Here is an 18,323-nt window from a genome sequence, read left to right as displayed (position 1 = left end):
GCTACCCTGAAATAGTTCCCAAGAGCTGATCCTCTTGCTATATCAAGAAACGACAAGATTCTAAGCATCGGATCGTCAGAACATGCATCTTACGTAGTGGTGTATAATCAGGGATTAAACCATCTTGTTAATGCCTAGAAGCAGCCTTCTGGGCAATTCTTGCAAATGCTTGTGAAAAAGTTTTTTAGAATACTATTCATTTCATAGCACTACACCCCTTTCGACCTAAACGTTATGAATCCACAGAAAAGAATATGAGCCATTCAAAATATACAAATTTCGATTGCCTCAGTAAGAAAGTAGATGAAGTTAAGACAAAGTTATCTGTATTAAAATTTGACTTTGTCAGATTACCAAAGTTTGTCTAATATGCATTTCACTCACTAAACAAAGCATACACTCTTTTATTTGCACACGCTTTATAGAAAACAACACAAGAACAACATAAGAGCATGACCAGCCTCAGACTGTTTTTGAAAAGTTTACCTTGTATTAATAACAAATAATAGCATACTATATCTGCTAGGTAACTCTATCTACTTTTACAAAGGTCATGCAAAACTGTTATTCAGTGGTCTTAGAAACAATTTAAATGATATATGTAGGAAAATCAATGTTGGAGAAATAGAACATTTAGAACATACAAGGCTGTAGTTATCCGAAAACTTTCAACATTGAGATTCGCAGAAATTTATCTGGTTCACAAAAACGAGTGAAGTGAAACAGAACAGTATTAAATGCAGGATTTCATCCCCACACAGTTTCGGAAGAATCAACAGAAGTTATAGCTTTTTCGGTATAATTTTTAAGTTCAATAACAGCACAGGAAGACTCCCAGAAAATTTAATCAATGAATCACCAAGTCAAGCCTCTTTTTATTCGGTTTTAGCCCCCCCCACTATTTCAGACCCCCCATTTCTCTCAACAGTCTGCGGTGCCTGAGGGTTATATCGAATCCAAACTGGTCAGGGCAATGTCAGCTGCCGCTGAATGAACAAGAACACAGAGGCGGATCCAGATGAAAATAATGATATCCTCACAAAGAAATAAGGGTTGCATAGGGGTAGCCCCTGGAAAATGCTTTTGGACCACGCCTGTCAAATGTCTTAAAAAATTCCTTTTTTAAAAAGTTGTTCATATCGACTACACACTTTATAACATACACAAGAAACTTTTGGAATTTTTCAGTACTAAAAGTTTCTTAATTTTTCATAGAATTTAGTGCTCAATTCAGAATTAAAAATTCAATTTTTTTAAATTTGTAATTTCTTGAAATTGCAAAATAACAATAGAACCCCTTTTAATACATTTCAAGCAAAATGCCATGCTCACGCGAGAAAAGTGAAAACATGTAGATCCGCCTCTGCAGAAAACGCACAGTTGCAAGTGAGCACAGACAAATCCACTCCATATAATCATTACATCAACCATGGAAAAAATATCGTATTTTTCTTCGATGTATAAGACGACTTTCAGCGACTTGTGAAAAGCTCCAGCCCTTATCTTATTTTTTCAAAATCCATGGCATACGGAACAACATGTCCCGAAATTTATACCTCCTTGAAAAGCATGCTTATACTTGTGCTATAGGGTTCTAAAATGATGACGTCATAAAAATCTATTTTTGAATTTGGATCCCATAGCCTGAAAGAGCATCGTGAAATACCTCTAAATATGCACAATCAGGCAAGTGTGTTACGAATTGGCTGAAATATGGCCACATGTGTATTGGCTCTTTCCAGTCAAACCTCTGTATTTTGGTCTCTGTTCATAACTTTAACTTCAAATCCTTCATTGGCAATATCTCAACTGATTTTGGGCATATTTGCCTAATTTTTAATATTTGGAAATATTTCATGGTGATCTTTTATGCTATGTGGCTTAAATTCAAAAATTCTAAAAATATTTTTTCTGGTAACGTCACACTTTAGAACTCTATTCTGAAAAAGACTAAGAAGCTTGAACCAACTATCCTTGTACAATTAATAGCTTGAGTGGACGTAGAAAATACAATAATTCAAAACGACACGAGCTGAAATTTTTATACAGTCGTGGAATAAAGCTTCCAGAAGAAATCATTACAGAGCCTTTTTTAAGATACTAACTAGGGGGCAACTGCCCCTGCAGCCCCAGTGACTTTCCATTGTTTAAAACAATAAACTTTTATCCTCCTTTTTATCCTCCAGCTAATTTAATTAACTTCAGGATAAGTTTAGTTACAAAAACAGATTTGCCTTTTATGATTCTAAGGCTACGTACGAGCCATTTCTTTGTCATTATCACCCTTCCCTCGAGTGTAAACGAAACTGTTCCCCCTAAAAATTTGTCACGCATCGATGCCCTTTGTCGCCTGCCTGAGTTTCTCTAGGAAAAGAAAAGATCAAATATTACCATATTACCAAGAATACGAAGTAAACTTCCGTAAAATTGCAGACCCCCTGTTTGTTTAATCCTAAGGCTCGAACCCGAACCAGGGGACACCAACATTTGCGGGAAGAGACAGTAGGTGTCAATTAATGGCATTTGTTTTCCGTGAAAGGTACCTCCGTGCTGACTTGTTAAGAAGTTGAATGTATAATTCCTCTCATCAAACATGAGACAGCACTGCAGCACAAATCTTTTATGTGCTTATAGACAAACAATATGCCTTCCCTTTCACAATTTATCTGTATCTTCATTAAACCATCACAGAAAATTTCCATATCTTTTCTGTCGGGAATCGGGAAAGATATAGAAAACAATCTGACAGAAGCTCTGCATTCCCTTCGCTATGTTATGATAATTAGCATGCAACCCCCCGCGTAGCCACCATCGTCACGGGGAATTGATCATCGCATCTAGCTAGGGTGTGGAGTCAAGATAATTTTGCACTAAAATCCAAGAGAAATTATCTGCAAAATCTTCCAATTTATACACGGAACAAAAAGCCTTTATTTAACGGAGGTCTCAGTGTGTTTGATGGCCCTTGCAGATATGGCGAGCGCCGGAAATTTCGCAGTGACTTCATCCTCCCTTGCTCGGCAACAAGATGGCGGTGAAAGTGCAGCTGCACTCACAATGAAAGCTGAAGAGTTGCGCGAATCAAACAACGTAAGCTGATTTTATTTGATATCCTACCTTAACATTGGCTAAATTCATGATACGCATCCAAAACGGTGCGATATCACTTTATCTGTCGCATGATTTATATCGTTATCGTGTTTGAGTTGTTTAGTTGACTCCCCCTGAGAAGCGCTCACCAAGGGTTGTGCCCACCAACTTGAACCTGTAGAATTTCCCCCGTCTACTCGAGTGAAAGAAAACTGTAGTTTATCCCTGCTTCCCTCGGATCGTCAAGCAATTTAGCTCGATATTGCTAGCTTAGAAGCGTGCCCCCGATATTTGGATGGGATCGCCGATACTTGCTCTTCATTCATTGCAAATTATTGGCGCCTTGTGTAAGACGAAATTTAGGCCATAGACATAAGGATTATGGCACCGGCTGAACAAACATGAAAGCCATTACACACTTTATGTACTAGAAAATACGGCTAATAAGTATACTACAAAGGGGCTGCTCTGTAATGCTAGGTTTATAATTGTGCCGCAGCCCATTTTGATATCCTAATAAAATGATTGATGTTTGATTGTCAAATGAAAATATGATATACATGTGCATGTGGCTGTCTCCCTTACACAATACAGCTCCACGTTTATCGTTGCCAGGCACTTAGCAATATTCGTCTGCCCGTGCTTTGAAGAAATCTATAAAATAACTGTATCTTTGTGCATTTTTCTATCAAATATTTGTGCAGGTGCATGCATATTATAACAACTTATAAATCAATCATTACTGGTTTTTGCCTGGCATTTCTCTTCTTCCTGGCACAGAAAAAAATTCCCGACAAAAGTTTAATTGAAACAATAGGTCTCAAACTAATAATTAAATAAACATGAAAGGTTTGCTTTTGCTGTCTGTTTAAAGGAATTTAAGCAAGAAAAACAATCATGCCTCATAACCTGTTTTAAATTTAGCAAATTTCCAATGTCCCAAATGTTTGCAGAAAGATTGCCCATATAAATGTTTTGTGCAAATTGTTTTCCCAAAGTCTAAACAAAAGATATTGCTTATGCTCTTGTGAAAATGCAGAGATGCATTTTCTTTTTGAATTTGAATGTATTGATACGTCTGTTTTGACTCCAAATTTGCAAACTTCAAAAGATTGTATGTAACTTCAAAAATGGCAAATCCTCTTTTGTCAGTGAATATTTTCTGTAATACTACCTTTTATTAGATGGCAACTTCTTGTTCCATTTTTTCTAAATATCCTTTATTGAGTTGTAAGGAGTTTTAGTATTAAAATTAAAAATCTGGTCAAAATACCCAGAAATTAGTTGCAAGAAGTTACTTCTAAAAGGCTTAAAGCCCTAGACAAATTCAATAAAAAATTTTCTCAACATTTTAAAAGCAACAATTTTGCAGAATGTTAGCCCTGTTCATGTACTTTCTTTAATATAACAGTTGTTTGACAAAGCTTTTACCAAAAATTTGATCTTGCACACAACAGATTTCAAAATGGCTATTGTTCCTGCTATTTTATCTGATGTCATAACCAGGAGGATTAAAGCAAAAATTATTCAGCAGTTTTGCCATCTGGAGCTGTTATTTGTTATATTTGAAACTTAAAAAGGGTTAATAAAATTGGGTCTTATTAACACCAACAACAACATGGTAACTGCACAGGCACCTCCTGCTGGTCTTGATAAATTGTCACATGAAATGCTGGTCCAGTTTGAACACCGACTGAGCTGCTTAATTCTTTAATTTGCTTTCGATTATCCTGTGTTGTATTTTTTGAGATAAAAGCCTTATAATAATTGATTCCATTAACATTGAAATTGAATTTTTCCCTAGTTTTAATTGTCCAAATTATATTTTTTCAAGGTTTTTTTATGGGAAAGTTTTAATTTTGTACAGTAAAGAAAATACAAAGACAGGTGTAAGCCTTTTACCTGAAAATAAAGATTTAAACCAGGGCAGGAGGTTTTCTTGTAATTCGCACATCCGTGACACTAAGTTTGCTTTGATACCTTTTTGGCGGTACATAATAGATTTGCTGTAGTGAATCTGTTTTAAACTTTTTGACATTCTGACTTTTCTTAATCCTTATTAGCTTTTCCCATTGCTATTAGGTTTGTCTGGGAGCTTCTTATCATAAGTAATTTTTCCAAAACTTTTCTTTTCAAGAGTTTCCATATTTAATGTAACTAGATGAACAAATTAAAAGCTGAGCATGAGTGATAAATACTGATGACAGTACGCTGACGGCATGACAATACCCCAGGCAAAATATAACATTTGAATTAAGGTTGAAAAAATTTGTGTGTGAATATTTTGTTGAAGAAGAGTTTTAGAATAAGTTCAAAACCTGCACAATATCAATTAGAAAGTTAGTGGCAGTTAGAAATCTTGATATTTCTTGACAGGCTTTCCATTTCAAGTATAATGCCTTGAAATCAAAAGTTCTTTGGAATTTCACTCTTGATGATCAAAGCTGTGAGATCATTAAATCTCTCCTGATCCATCATACTTTGCATAAAGTTGTTGATCAGCTTGAGCTTCCTTAAGGAGGATCTCCTTGAGATTAAGCTTTGTTATTTGAATTAGTGGAGTATATGAACCAATTCAGTCATCTTTGTTTCCCATTGTCAAAAAGTTTTGAAGTCTTGTTGGTTTCACTGAATAGGAATGTGAAATTAAATATACTAATACAGTAGTGGGCAAATCCTGGCTGGTCAGCTAAATCTGGCAAGCAAGCAGAATTGTTTTGCTTTTGACTTGTTATATTATTTGAATTATGTGCACTGTTTTGGAGTAGTAATGAGGTAACTAAGTGCCCTTTCATATCTATGAATATTTGAAAAAACACAAATAGTGAACAAACCTCAAATGTTCTTAGGTAGAGAAAATTGAAATTTTAAGATAAGCAAGGTTTGGTATGGTAAATTGAACTTGAAGTTTTCTTTAGTTATTTTCTTAGTTGGATGTAACATTTTTTCTATTTTACAGCCTCGGGGAATGGTTGAAAATGAAGGTGATAGTTCAGGTTGGTGTTTTTAGTGACTACAGCCCTTTGACTTTAAAAGTAATTTTAAAATGGCTTTGAAAAAAGCAAACATTTTACAACATACTAAAAGCTTTACAACATACTAAAAGGCTAAACATAATAAAAAAAAAAAAAAAAAGCTTTTAGTATGTTGTAAAATGTTTGCTTTTTTCAAAGCCATTTTCAAATTCTGTACCGCAAAAAAATTGTTCAAAAGTAATTTTGCAATTTTGTTATATGTACTCTTAGACTTAGTGGTTCTGGCTATACAGATTAACAAGAAGGCCCTGCCAGAAACTTGCAGCTGAAAAAGGCATCAACAAAATTTTTGCGTTTATGTGACCTTGCAACCAGCTTTCTCCAAGTGGAACCTGATGTATCAATTTCCTGAAAATATCATCATTTTCCTTAAATCTTTTACAGAAAGGAGTATTGAGGGCTTATTAATCAACCATAAACATCTTTGATAAACTACTCTTTTTTTACCTGGCTCATTTATTCAAAAAATAAGTAAAGCCTAAATTGCTTTCCCAAAGTTTGCACATTTTTTATAAGCAAGTTTGATTGATACTGATGCCAATTTTGCATGAAAGGGAGTTTTTGCTTAATAAGGGACTTTAAGATTTTCATTCGAATTTTTGCTAGAAAAAATCGAAACATTTTACCTAGGGGTGTTACCTTTGTGTGCCAAAACACAATCTGAAAAGATGTAGACAGTTACGTAAGAGAGGTTAAATAAAAAAGTTGATTTCTAAACAAACTGTTTGTGGTTAATTCTCTCTTTGTGACAGCAATATCAAATGTTTCTATTCTTTCCTGATGATTCAGACCTTGTTCATGGCAGTGATACAAAACCCTGATGTAACAGTTGGCTGCATTAAATTTTTTGTAGATTTTATCAGCTTGCTATTTTCATTGCTTAGCAAAGCTTTATGTCCAGATTTTTTCTCTGCTGCAATGCCTTAAAGTTATTAAAATGGGCACTATTCTGTCAAATTTGTGCACAAAATATTGAAAACTTTAAATTTGCTTTGCATTCTTCAAAAGAAACAGTTTTCAAGAATAGCAGTTTTGAGCTCTATACATTTCTCTTTGGGCGAATGCCAGTAGTTCTGTGCATTTAAAAGGGAGAATGGCAGATTGTTTGTGTTTTTGGACAAGTATTGAAAGAGGCCACATGTCAGCAAATATTTAAGGGGAAGTTCTTTAATCCAACGACACAAGGAAGGATGGTGTAATCTAAGAAAAGATCTGAATTTATTGTTTTGTCTTTATCTTGTGTTTATTTTGTCTGCCTTTAACTGCTATTGCTGAGAAAATAGAATATCTTATTTTATCAGAGAGTGTATTGTGTTATGGTAAATTTTAATTTAGAGAGTCTTATTGCATTTAGCAAAGATTCATGTATGATGTAAGGTTTGATAAACTGTGAGAATTTTCATTTCCTATAGATGAAGATGATGTGCATCAGTGTGGACGTTGCAAAGATATTTTCAGAAGTCTGCAGTCATACATGCAGCATAAGGCAAGCAAAGTTTGCAGGACAGCAAAGATCCCACAAGTTCAGAAAAAGCCTGAGGCAGAAGAGCCAATGCCTGTACCTCCACAGCAACAGGAAACGAAGGCCCAAGAGACAAGGACAATAAAGCCATCAAATATTCTGGAGGAAGCTGCAAAAGATACCATTTATAAACAACTTGAAATCTTAGTGGTAGAAGAGGAGCCAGAGCCAGAGACCCATAGTACTGTTGATGTCCAAAGCATTAGCAGTGAGCAGACAGTGTCATATGTGGCACTGCAGAATAAGCAGGATCAAGGGAAAGTCAATGTGCCATTATTGGTTTCCAATGAAACCCAACCTGGTAAGAAAGGTATGCAGTTATGTACTGTGTGTGAAACCAGATTTGTGGGATGACATTGAGTTCATAAATCGGTTGGTTTCATGAAAGAATGGCTTAATTTAAATTAATGCTGATGTTAACAAAATTTGCTTCGTCATGCACTTTAAATAAAGCGTAAGGGAAGATTGAAAACTAACTATAATGGCTGCTAGGTAGATTTTTTCCCCTTGTTCAGATCTTAGGATATTTTAGTTGGTTATCTTATAACAAGGAAACCCCCTTTAGTGAATCAACTTTTGAACCTACTTGACTGGAAACTATTATTCATTATGTGGCATTGATTTAGCGTTTGGGATGTCTGACCTTTTTACTCGCTGTACAGGGGACACAGTTATGCTTAAAACATGTTTTCTGATAAGGAACAATTGATGATTTGGAATGCTTGGTCACCCCTATGATACTGCTTTAATTTTTTTGCCCAGGCAAATTAATCTGATGTTGTAGCCATAAATAAAGATCCAGTTATTTTTTGTGGTATTTATGGGTAGAAGAAGGTAGATCATGTCAATAAAAATTATACCACTTATAGGCAGCCCTACTCATTTGACAGCACAAGGAGACGGACTGGTCACAACAGATGCAAAGTCAGACGCAGCTGTAAACAGCAAAAAAAGATCAAAGTCAAGACAGATCTTCCAAGCAGACATCCAGCCTCTCACTGGTGAAATGCTTACTGCTGACTTCACTCAAAATATCGATGAAGATAATTTGGACGAAGAAACCAGGAAGAAGAGAAGGCTGAAAATGAAAAAGCAACCATCTTCATTTCCTTGCTCCATATGCAAGCTGGATTTTACCAACAAACAGTTGATGTTAGAGCACAGAGCGAAGCATACAAAGCTGTATAAATGTAAGGTTTGCAGCGAAGGATTCTACACTGAAGAGAAACTGAACAGGCATAATGAGAAAGAGTCGCACAACTATCCATGTGAGTGTTGTGGCAAAGTGCTTGTGAGCAAGGCCAGCCTTCAGCGACACAAAGTTGTTCATGGTGAAAAGAATCACGTCTGTGATGTCTGCAATCGTGCTTTTAAAACAGCAAGGGATATGAAAAATCACAAGCTTGGTAAGTGCTTCATTTCATATCTATATAGGCTTTTGGTCCTGCATGAAAGCTTGAAAGCGTGATCATAGCATACTGAAGAGCTACGTCAGAGCGTAAATGTTGAATAATGAACCAAAAGCAAACAGAAATATATCCAGATACGGATCGACAGTAAAAACTGTGCGTTTGATTGGTTCGCAAGTAAAAACCGTGCGTTTGATTGGTTCGAAAGTAAAAACAGCGCGTTTGATTGTTTCGAAAGTAAAAACAGCGCGTTCTGATTGGTTCGAAAGTAAAAACAGTGCTTTTGATTGGTTCGAAAGTAAAAACAGGGCATTTGATTGGTTCGAAAGTAAAAACAAAGCTTTTGATTGGTTCGAAAGTAAAAACAGTGCTTTTGATTGGTTCGAAAGTGAAAACAGTGCGTTTGATTGGTTCGAAAGTAAAAACAGTGCATTTGACTGGTTCGAAAGTAAAAACAGGGATTCTTAAAGAAGTTGAGAAATCCAAGAGAGAAAACAAGTTGGTGTAATATGACATTGTAAAGTTTTATGATATCATATCGTATCAAACCATAATGTATATATCTCATAAGAAGGTATGATATAAAATCGTATAATGTCAGATAATTTTCGTTATGCTCTTTTTAGCTTAACCTTGCTTGTACAATCAACTGACAAACAATTAGAGTACAAAATGACTCCAAGAAGGGGGGGGGGGCAAGAAATACATTTCTACCCTGCATCTTGGACATGCAAATATGTTGTCGGGACAGGATTGAGGAGAAGCAAGTGCAGATAGATACAATTTATAACTGATGCCAGTCTCATGTTTTGCTGATATGTCATTTCTTGTGTATATATAAACTCAATTGAATTATCTTTAACAGGTGTCCACAGTGAAGAGAAGAACTTTCTTTGTGAGCATTGTGGAAAGGCTTTTGCTCGAAGGGAGAAGCTGAAGAGACACAGTCTTATCCATTCACCATCTCGACCTGTTTTCACGTGCCCGTTCAAGAATCACACGGGATGTGACAAAGTATTTTACAGAAAAGACAAGCTAACACGTCATCTTTACTCTCATTCAAAGATCAAGCCTTTCAAATGCGACCACTGCATGAAAACCTTTGCTAGGACTGATAACCTAAGGGAGCATATGAGAACACACACAGGTTTGTTTCAATTCCCTCTTCTGTTTATAATTTTTCTCTCAAGAACCGTAACGGAATCTTTTATATCGAGCTAAGGAATCATTCACTTAAAGCGACTACTCTGTTACAGCTCCATTCATTAAACCTTGTTCAGGGGGCGACGTTGGTAACGTTTTCCCAAGTATAGGGCGCCTCAGTATACGTTCGAGACCCAGTATAGGGATTGTCAATCAAAATTAAGTTCTAAAGTGCCGCCAAAGCAGTTTCGGACCGGTGCGTTATTATCGCGATGATAGTTGGAAGTTGTTTACCAGTATGGTTAAATTCAGGGAAATAGAATTCATAAGCAAGTACACACACCCCGTCTTACTGTTATGTAGGTAGCTTTATTCGCTTTCCTGTAGTCGTCTGTGCAAGATTCATAGAATGTCCTGTCCTCCTTTTTGTATCCAAAATGTTTTCCCCGTTAATGCGCAGCTTATGCATCATTAGCCTGTCTAATGTTTTAGTACAAATTTTTTTAAGAGTTGTCTTAAAAAATTGATCTTTGCAAAGATATTTTCAAAGGTGCTACAGATAGTCCAACTTGCTTGCTCGCAGAGTTGACCTTTCTGTATTTCCTGGTAATCCCTAGTTTCAGAGTTCCCATTTCGTCTTTGTTTCCATTGACAGCATTGTGTTAATTCAGAAGTCTTTGCAAGTAAAATGCAATTTCCTATGCTTCTTAAGATATATTCTTATTTCTTTCCTGTGCTCCTGCAGAACGCACCTTGCTCTTCTTATATTTACCTTATTGTTTCCACCCTAGTCTATTAGAAATTAAAACTTTGTGATAGACAACAAGAAATTAAACCTGCCTTGTTATTTCTACCATTTCGAGACCCGACACCTTTCTCTATTTTCAACTCATAACTGTCATTCTTATCGATAGCTTTACTTTTCAACTTCTTGTTGTTCAGCATCAATACCATTGTGTAACTTTATATACTAATCTAAACTTTAGTCGTCAGTAAAAAGTTAAAAAGTATCTCCTAAGAAACCCTCATTGTCACATCTTTTATCAAGGGCATTTTCTTTCCTGCATGATTGAAGTATCATATAAGTTTTTATGCTTCTTCTGTCTAGAAGCTTTCAGTTTTTGTATCCAAGAAAATGAAATCAAATTTTGATGTTGCCTGGCATGATTATTAGTGCTGAAGAGTTCGATCAATCATTGATGTAAATCCACCAAGTATGTTTGCCATTATAATCTTTAGTAATTTTCATATAGTTTTGACATGACAATGTGTTTCATTGGTTTTACAGGTGTATTCCGGTACTATTGTACAATCTGCGGAAAGGGCCAGCCAGGACCTAAAAAGTACCAGCAGCACATGCTAAAACAGCACAGCATCGAGAACTTTGAAGTGCCAATGCCAATTGAAGATAATGCACCGTCAGAGCTTATTGAGCAGCACAAAGCCGTCGTTCTAGCCGAGACGACCACCAGGGCATCTAGAGGGACCAAAGGGCGTAAAAAATCACACATGGAAATGGGCCGACCTCATGACGTTGAGCAAGATTTTGCGGCTCTTCATCATACAACAATGGTCACCTCTTATTCAACAGTATCGCTTCGGGATATTGACCCAATTGCTACCATGCATACTGGAGAACATCATTTACTACAGCAGGCAGCCGCAGCACACGAGAACCCATCGACCCCAACTGCCATCCACCCACGGCCGCCTCAAGGTGATGACTCAATTAGAGTCAATGACCATGACTCATCGAAGCAGGAATTCACAGTGCAGGATTTGGGGAGAAATGTTCTTGAAATGGGTAGAGTTTCTGTTGCTGATATTGCCAGAACCAGCGTCCACGAGCTTGCAAGGCGAAGTATCCAAGATCTTACTCGGAATGTTCATGATCTAGGTCGAGCAAGCGTAGGGGATATCAGCCATGGAGTCACAACTGTAGCAGGGGGTGATGAAATGGGCAGGGTGACACCACAGATGAACCGGCAAGAAATGAACCGACCTGTCCAGGAGATGACCCGCAATGATTTAGCCAGGGCTGTGCCTGAATTGAGATTGAAAGTACCAGAAATAAGACAAGCGGGACCAGAGATTATCAGATCCATAACTGACATTACCAGGGCCGTTCAAGAAATGCCGCGAAGAGGCCCTCAAGAAATGTCCAGGGGTGCAGACATGGTTTCAAATATCATGGTACCAGCCACACATGCGGCAGAAAGATCAATTATGGTATCCACTGTTCATGCCGACAGAGGAAATATCATGACTGTGACGTCACAAAATGATCGCCAGAATATCATGCCTCCAACTTCGCATGCAGAAAGAGGTACTTTGGATATAAGCTGTTATTTCTAAACAGTTGTCTATGACATAATGACGTCATGTTGTTGTCTTCATTTTATTTTCATATTTTGTTAATGTTCTTTCAAGTTTCAGGTGAGGGACCGTTTTGGCTGCACAGGTTTAGAAGTCTGTATCAAGTGCTTTCGAATTTATTTGCTATGTTTTCTCGTATGTCGCAAGGTGCCGCCAGAGTCAAGGAAAGCTACCATCTTTCCTGTAGGTGATACCCTACAGCAGTGGCGGACACCTGGGGGGGGGGGCCGTCGCCCGCCAATATTTGGCTGATAACGATCTTTTGTTCTAAAACAATCGGAAAATGTGTCGCCATCTTATCAAAACAATATGCTTGCCTCCCCCCCTAATATTTGACCAAGTGTCTGCCCCGGCTCTTAAGCTCTGAACACCCTCCTTAGAAAATCAATGCAAAAAGGATGTGGTTTGTTTGTATTGGCCTCTCTCCCCATCGTTGACTGTGGGACCGCCATTTTTTCTGGGCTGTGGGTGCCACAAATGCCAAGTGTCAAATATTGTTGTAAAGCATTGACTTAATGATTAAACACTGCCTTGCAAGCTACATGGTTAAAATTCCTATCAAACCGCCTTGTTACACCCTGTCAAATCACTTTTTTGAGATAACGGGTTGTTTTGTGTTGCAAAAACAGCATGGCTTTCAGTAAAAAAGTTTTCTTTTAAAAGCCGTTAACCCACACTCGTCATATTAGTTTAATTTTAAGCTTCGAAAAGGGAGAGGGTGCTACGACGTTTGCGAAAGTTTGTGACAAGCATTGTGGTAGCGAGCAGACGATTTCACATTTAGGCTTATCTTATTGCCATGTTTCAGCTTTTTGTAGTACCCTCATTAGGCTATGCACGACTTAAATTTGTTTCTGTTGTTTGAATTTAGATTAGATTAACTTTCATCCTTGAGTTTCACATTTAGTAAAATGGCTATTTCCTGTCATTGATGGTGAAAAGAATTTTCAAAGCAATTCAACATCAAAACACTCATGTAATGTAAAGGCCCAACGCCGCAAGATATTTGGTGTATCTTTCTGATTTAGGCCTCTTTTGCTCAAATGTAAACCTTTGCTTGAATGACATACTGTGCTTCCCGTAACCATCTGAAAATGACGGGGCCGTCTATAGCAGTATTTTAAACTTACAGCTGATGTTTTAATTTCAGGTAACATCATGGTCCCTTCGTCGCACGCTGGCGAACGTGTTGGCATTCATCTGCTTCCTCAAAGCGTCATACAACAGAACATGCATTTCACCAATCTCTTAAACATGAACAGTGATTTAGTGTCGATCGGCGAAGCTGTAGTTCGTAATCAAGGACTTCCTGTTATGAGTTCTATTTTCAAGACATTTCACGGACAATCGATGCAGTAGTTATTACTTGTTTTCAATCGGCTTCACGTGGATGTACGGTATTGCAGGTGACGCATTATCCAGAAGTTTGTACATAATCTATGCGCATGCCCAGGACATGACACCGCCAAGAACATCAGGGACGTGTGCCAACATTACTGCGTAAATTTTGGTTGGCAACTACTATTTCTTTGACTGACAGAGAAAAATCCGCCCGGTTTAACAACATAACCTAGTCCGGTACTTTGATCTTTATAAGTTGAAGGAAAATAATGGTAATATATACGTAACACAATCTACATTTTGCTGAAGTTTTACAATCTACAAAATTTGCCTACTTAGAAACGCCGGAGGAGAGGTTTGAGGGCTGTTTAGGTGACGTCATGTCTGTAATATTAGCAATAATATGTGCTGAATTTTTGAGTAGAGTTTACCTCTAATTATGATTCATGGAGAACAAGACATAACCAAGTGAACCCTTAATATAAGAACATTATTATGAATTTTCAATCATTCTTTAACTCCAGAGATGACAGAACTAATTCTGATTTTAGATTGAAAGCATTTCACTAAATAATATTTAGTCATGTGACAGTAGCCTCGTATCGGCTGCTGTTGTAATGGAAGGTAGATATTCCATTTAAATTTGTTAGCTCGTCTGCCTGGAAATCTAGTATTCTTTTTCATTCCTTTAACTTGTTTTATCACAATATATGGTTGTAAAGATATGTATGTATTTGTTTTAAAAAGTTCTTTAAGTTCCCTAGTCGTTATAATTTTGGCAGTCCAAATTGTTTATTGCCTTTTGACAGTGTTTTACTATTATCCTTTTATTCCCTTCAGCTGTGTGATAGATAGAGATAAGATTGTATGTTATAAGTATATGAATCGAACTGTCGACCTATTTCCCCGTCATTAAGCAAAATGCATTGAAAATAATTATTTAATTTCATGATCCCAGCGCTTTACTTACATCGACAGGTGATTGTCCTGTCGCGCCAAGAACTTCTGTATGCTTCTCGCCTAGCAATAAGTGTCTGTGACAAATACGATCTAGTCTCTTCTAAGATGCTACCTTTATAAAGCGACCACCCTATCAACGGTCCACCTCACCTACCACCGGTATTTTTAGGCAATTGATCTTTGGTTTGGATTGATGTACTTGCACCGTGATCGCGTTACAGAAGACTTTCACACAGAAGACTATGAGAGGATCAGTACATATAATACAGGCTGAGATGTAGCCACTTGGTTCTGAAATGTATGAACCAAGCAAATACATAAGCAAAAAGGTTCTATGATTTAATTTCAGATTATAGGACCCAAATCTACAGATATGCTATATGATGAAATCGCTTGGCAGCTTTTAACATGTTTTGTAGGGAGTAGACCATATATTGTTGCCATAATGTTACAGGTGTATTAATTGTTAGCCGAACATGATTATGTATAACGTTGTGTAAATATATACGGTACATTGAATTCTGGCTGTTTTCTCCTTGTCTGGATCAGAATGTAGTACAGTGTTGAGTTAGGGACCGTAGAAGTGTGAGAGGTGATTTTAATTACATCGTTTGGATGGTAGAGCAAAGAAAACACACTCTTAACATTTTCATATCTTGATTGATAACTGAACGGAGTTACAAAGATAACTGAACTACGATATATAGAACTGGAGATTATATAGTGTCTACAATAAGTCATTACACGTGATTAAAATAGGCTATGTGACCTGGGGAGCGTCCTACTACAGAAGGTGGAGGGGGGCTGGGGAAAGTAAGCACTCCACCTCGGTGTTTGTCAACCCATGTTTGATCCCGGGCACATTTCCATTGAAAAAATCACAAGGAACACCATCAACGTAGAATATTAGGAGTATTATCTAAGTCGTTCACACCGAAGTATGAATGATCTTGGACAGGAATCGAAAAATACAAAGCAAAAGTATCTTAGAAAAAAATAGAATATTTTTATTACCCAATGTGAAACCTGGGCCTGTCTTTAAGACCAATCAGATGAAATTGAAGAATTCTCCACAACATGCCAGACAGTACCTGACGGCACACTATTTGCCACGGCACAGTGGTTGAAAAACAGTGCTCTACTTAATAAAATTTCAAAACTACTCAAGACAAAAGATTCCCCATAACGTTTTTCCTTACTTTCTCGTCCCCATAGATCACACACAAATTTAGGAACGCTGTCTCCTGCATGGGTAAGAGCTGCGTTTAAAGAGATAGAAAAGCAAATTTGAGAAAAGTCCAGTACACTATCATAGGTTTTAACCATAGCCTGTGTTCCAGGTCCCTAATTTGAAGATAAAGGACCTGGAGCAAAGTCTACAAAAGGTTACTTCCTTTGTCTTCATTTCCTATTCATTCTCGCTGAACATGAGCAGTTTCTCTTTGTATGATCTCTATGCAGTCAAGCGCTTCTAAAATAGAATTAATGCTTGCAAAATAGAACATATTGATCATCAATATGGTTACGTGTAAGACTGTGACAGGAAAAAGGAACGTGTTTAAACAAACGTCGTATTAGCTTGCAAAGAAAATTGATTGTCCAGTCTTTTACTTTCATAAGATTATTCCAGCAAATAAGAAATTTAGGAAAAACCAAAAGGAGCTGTAAAAAAGGGTAGTAATGTCCGACAGGGCTGTGTTGATTCAAATTGGCCTGTTTGTTCTGATGAAGATATGAAAAGGTTTTACAATTTTCAATAAATAAAAATTTTTGTTATACATGAAATGCTTTCCTTCGAGTTGTACTCAAAATAATTTAAAGATAAAGAAAAAACCATCCAGGCAACACAGCTTTAGCTTTGTAAGGGACAGGGTTTATTAATATCTTAACAAAAAGAGATAGCAAAATTGGGTTTTGTTGTCCAAATGTGGACCAGCAATTTCCGTTTATTTCACAACATTGTTTCAAACACGAAACTCCTGTGAATGCAAACATAATATAATAACAGAAAAACAGAATACAGCTAATGATAACTGCTAGAGAAACTAAAGACCCAGGGGGTACTCATATATATTTAGGATTGGGGCGCTCAGGCTTGGGTACGAGCCATCAGCCCAAAAAAATAATTTTTAGCATACAATATTTTTCTTGCCTTGCACACCCAAAAAAATAACAAATTGTTAGCCAATTGTTAGCTTTGTGGGATTATGATGTGTCAATTAATCCTTATATCATTCTGGATACTCTTATGATTATGAAGTTTTCATCTGCAATAAATGAAAAATGAATCATGTTTAGTGTGTAAACCTTTTTTTCCTCTATTTTTTAAAATTTTCTCACATTCAAAACCCCAAAAAAATCATTCGGCATTTCATGAACCTAAAAAAGTAATTGCACAATTGGCTGACCCAGAAAAATAACTTTCGCTCAAATTTTAGTTCCAAAAAGTAACCTGAGCACCCCTATCTTAAATATATATGAGTATCCCCCTGGGACTTTAAGAATATCGTCTTTCGGGAAGAGGGGGCTATATTTGCCTCTAAACCAGGGGTGGGGTACTATCCTATAAAGAAAGGAAGGGAGCTGTGATATAGGCAGCTTCTAGAAGCAACACCCATGACGTTTTGGAATCATTAAAACAGTTCACCAACTCAAAAAGGTCAATAGGAAATAGCGAATTCACTGAAGGTTGGCAGCCGTGCTCGCTTGTTAAAGGGGGAGGGGTGAGGGTGGCCAGAGTCCCCCGAAATCTCTCTGAATTTTAACAAGGAGAATTGGCCCTTGAGTCCTCTTCATGACATCCCTGTCTTGCACATCACTATCCAAGATGCTACAAAATGACGCTTATAGTCTATACATACACTCTCTTTTTTATAAGAACACACATTTCAAGAACACAGAGGCTGAGACAGATTTAGCGGGGGTTGTAGGGGTGTGACACCCCCTAATATTTCTGTGTCCTTCGGTAAATTTTGCTTCCATTCGGTAAGAAACATTTTTGGTAGGCCTAATCAGTAGTAACAAAATAACGCCACGTTTTTACATTATTAATCTTCTTATCTTCTTTACCGTAAAGTTTAAAACCTAATCTTGAAAATGGGAGTTTCTATCATTTTCCAGTGACCCGAAGGGTGTGGCGCCAAAATCCAATTAATATCTAACACCTCCCCCCAATCATTGTTGCTTAAATCCGCTCCTGCACAGAGGCTCGATTGGTAAAAAATAAGCTTTATTCATCGATGCAAAAATTATGCGAAAATATCAATTACGCAAATATCGAAAACTTTTTCAACAATTGTAGCTAAAAAGAGCGTTTCTCTAGTTCTCCGGGAGACTGAAGGGCGTGGCCACAGAAATTTTTTGGGGGCCCAGTTTTGTTAATCACCCCTGGGTCCGAGCTGGTTGTCGACGGCCCTGGTGGCTGGTGCCGCCACAGCACTGATAAAT

At 37.2% G+C, this 18,323-nt stretch overlaps 1 protein-coding gene across 4 annotated transcripts; it reads left to right on the top strand.

Annotated features, from left to right (window-relative positions):
* The first annotated feature begins 2,497 nt into the window (after positions 1 to 2,497).
* On the top strand, positions 2,498 to 15,395 carry LOC135692578 (uncharacterized). Of its 4 annotated transcripts, none has more exons than XM_065210761.2 (7): positions 2,498 to 3,090; positions 6,050 to 6,086; positions 7,538 to 7,948; positions 8,538 to 9,053; positions 9,922 to 10,203; positions 11,488 to 12,525; positions 13,726 to 15,395. In XM_065210761.2, exons 1-7 carry the CDS (start codon positions 2,959 to 2,961, stop codon positions 13,932 to 13,934), a joined length of 2,625 nt encoding a protein of 874 aa, XP_065066833.2. In that variant the 5' UTR covers positions 2,498 to 2,958; the 3' UTR covers positions 13,935 to 15,395. The 4 variants fall into 4 exon arrangements, with proteins under 4 accessions (XP_065066833.2, XP_065066832.2, XP_065066829.2 ...); XM_065210760.2 differs by having other exon boundaries at positions 7,538 to 7,957; XM_065210757.2 differs by having other exon boundaries at positions 2,499 to 3,090; positions 7,538 to 7,957; positions 8,517 to 9,053.
* Positions 15,396 to 18,323: the final 2,928 nt, after the last annotated feature.

The sequence above is a fragment of the Rhopilema esculentum genome, chromosome 3 (genome assembly GCF_057945365.1).
Source record: "Rhopilema esculentum isolate cy_ngs chromosome 3, ASM5794536v1, whole genome shotgun sequence".
Taxonomy (NCBI): Eukaryota; Metazoa; Cnidaria; class Scyphozoa; order Rhizostomeae; family Rhizostomatidae; genus Rhopilema; species Rhopilema esculentum.
Note: the sequence above shows the minus strand (reverse complement) of the source record. Positions and strands in the feature narration are given on the sequence as shown.

What these genes read in the sequence shown, in the direction of transcription:
- LOC135692578 (XM_065210757.2), top strand. Translation starts at nt 2,959, where the DNA reads ATGGCCCTTGCAGATATGGCGAGCGCCGGAAATTTCGCAGTGACTTCA. An exon ending in AGTTGCGCGAATCAAACAAC is followed by an intron (nt 3,091 to 6,049) that starts GTAAGCTGATTT and finishes TCTATTTTACAG; the next exon opens with CCTCGGGGAATGGTTGAAAA. An exon ending in AAATGAAGGTGATAGTTCAG is followed by an intron (nt 6,087 to 7,537) that starts GTTGGTGTTTTT and finishes CATTTCCTATAG; the next exon opens with ATGAAGATGATGTGCATCAG.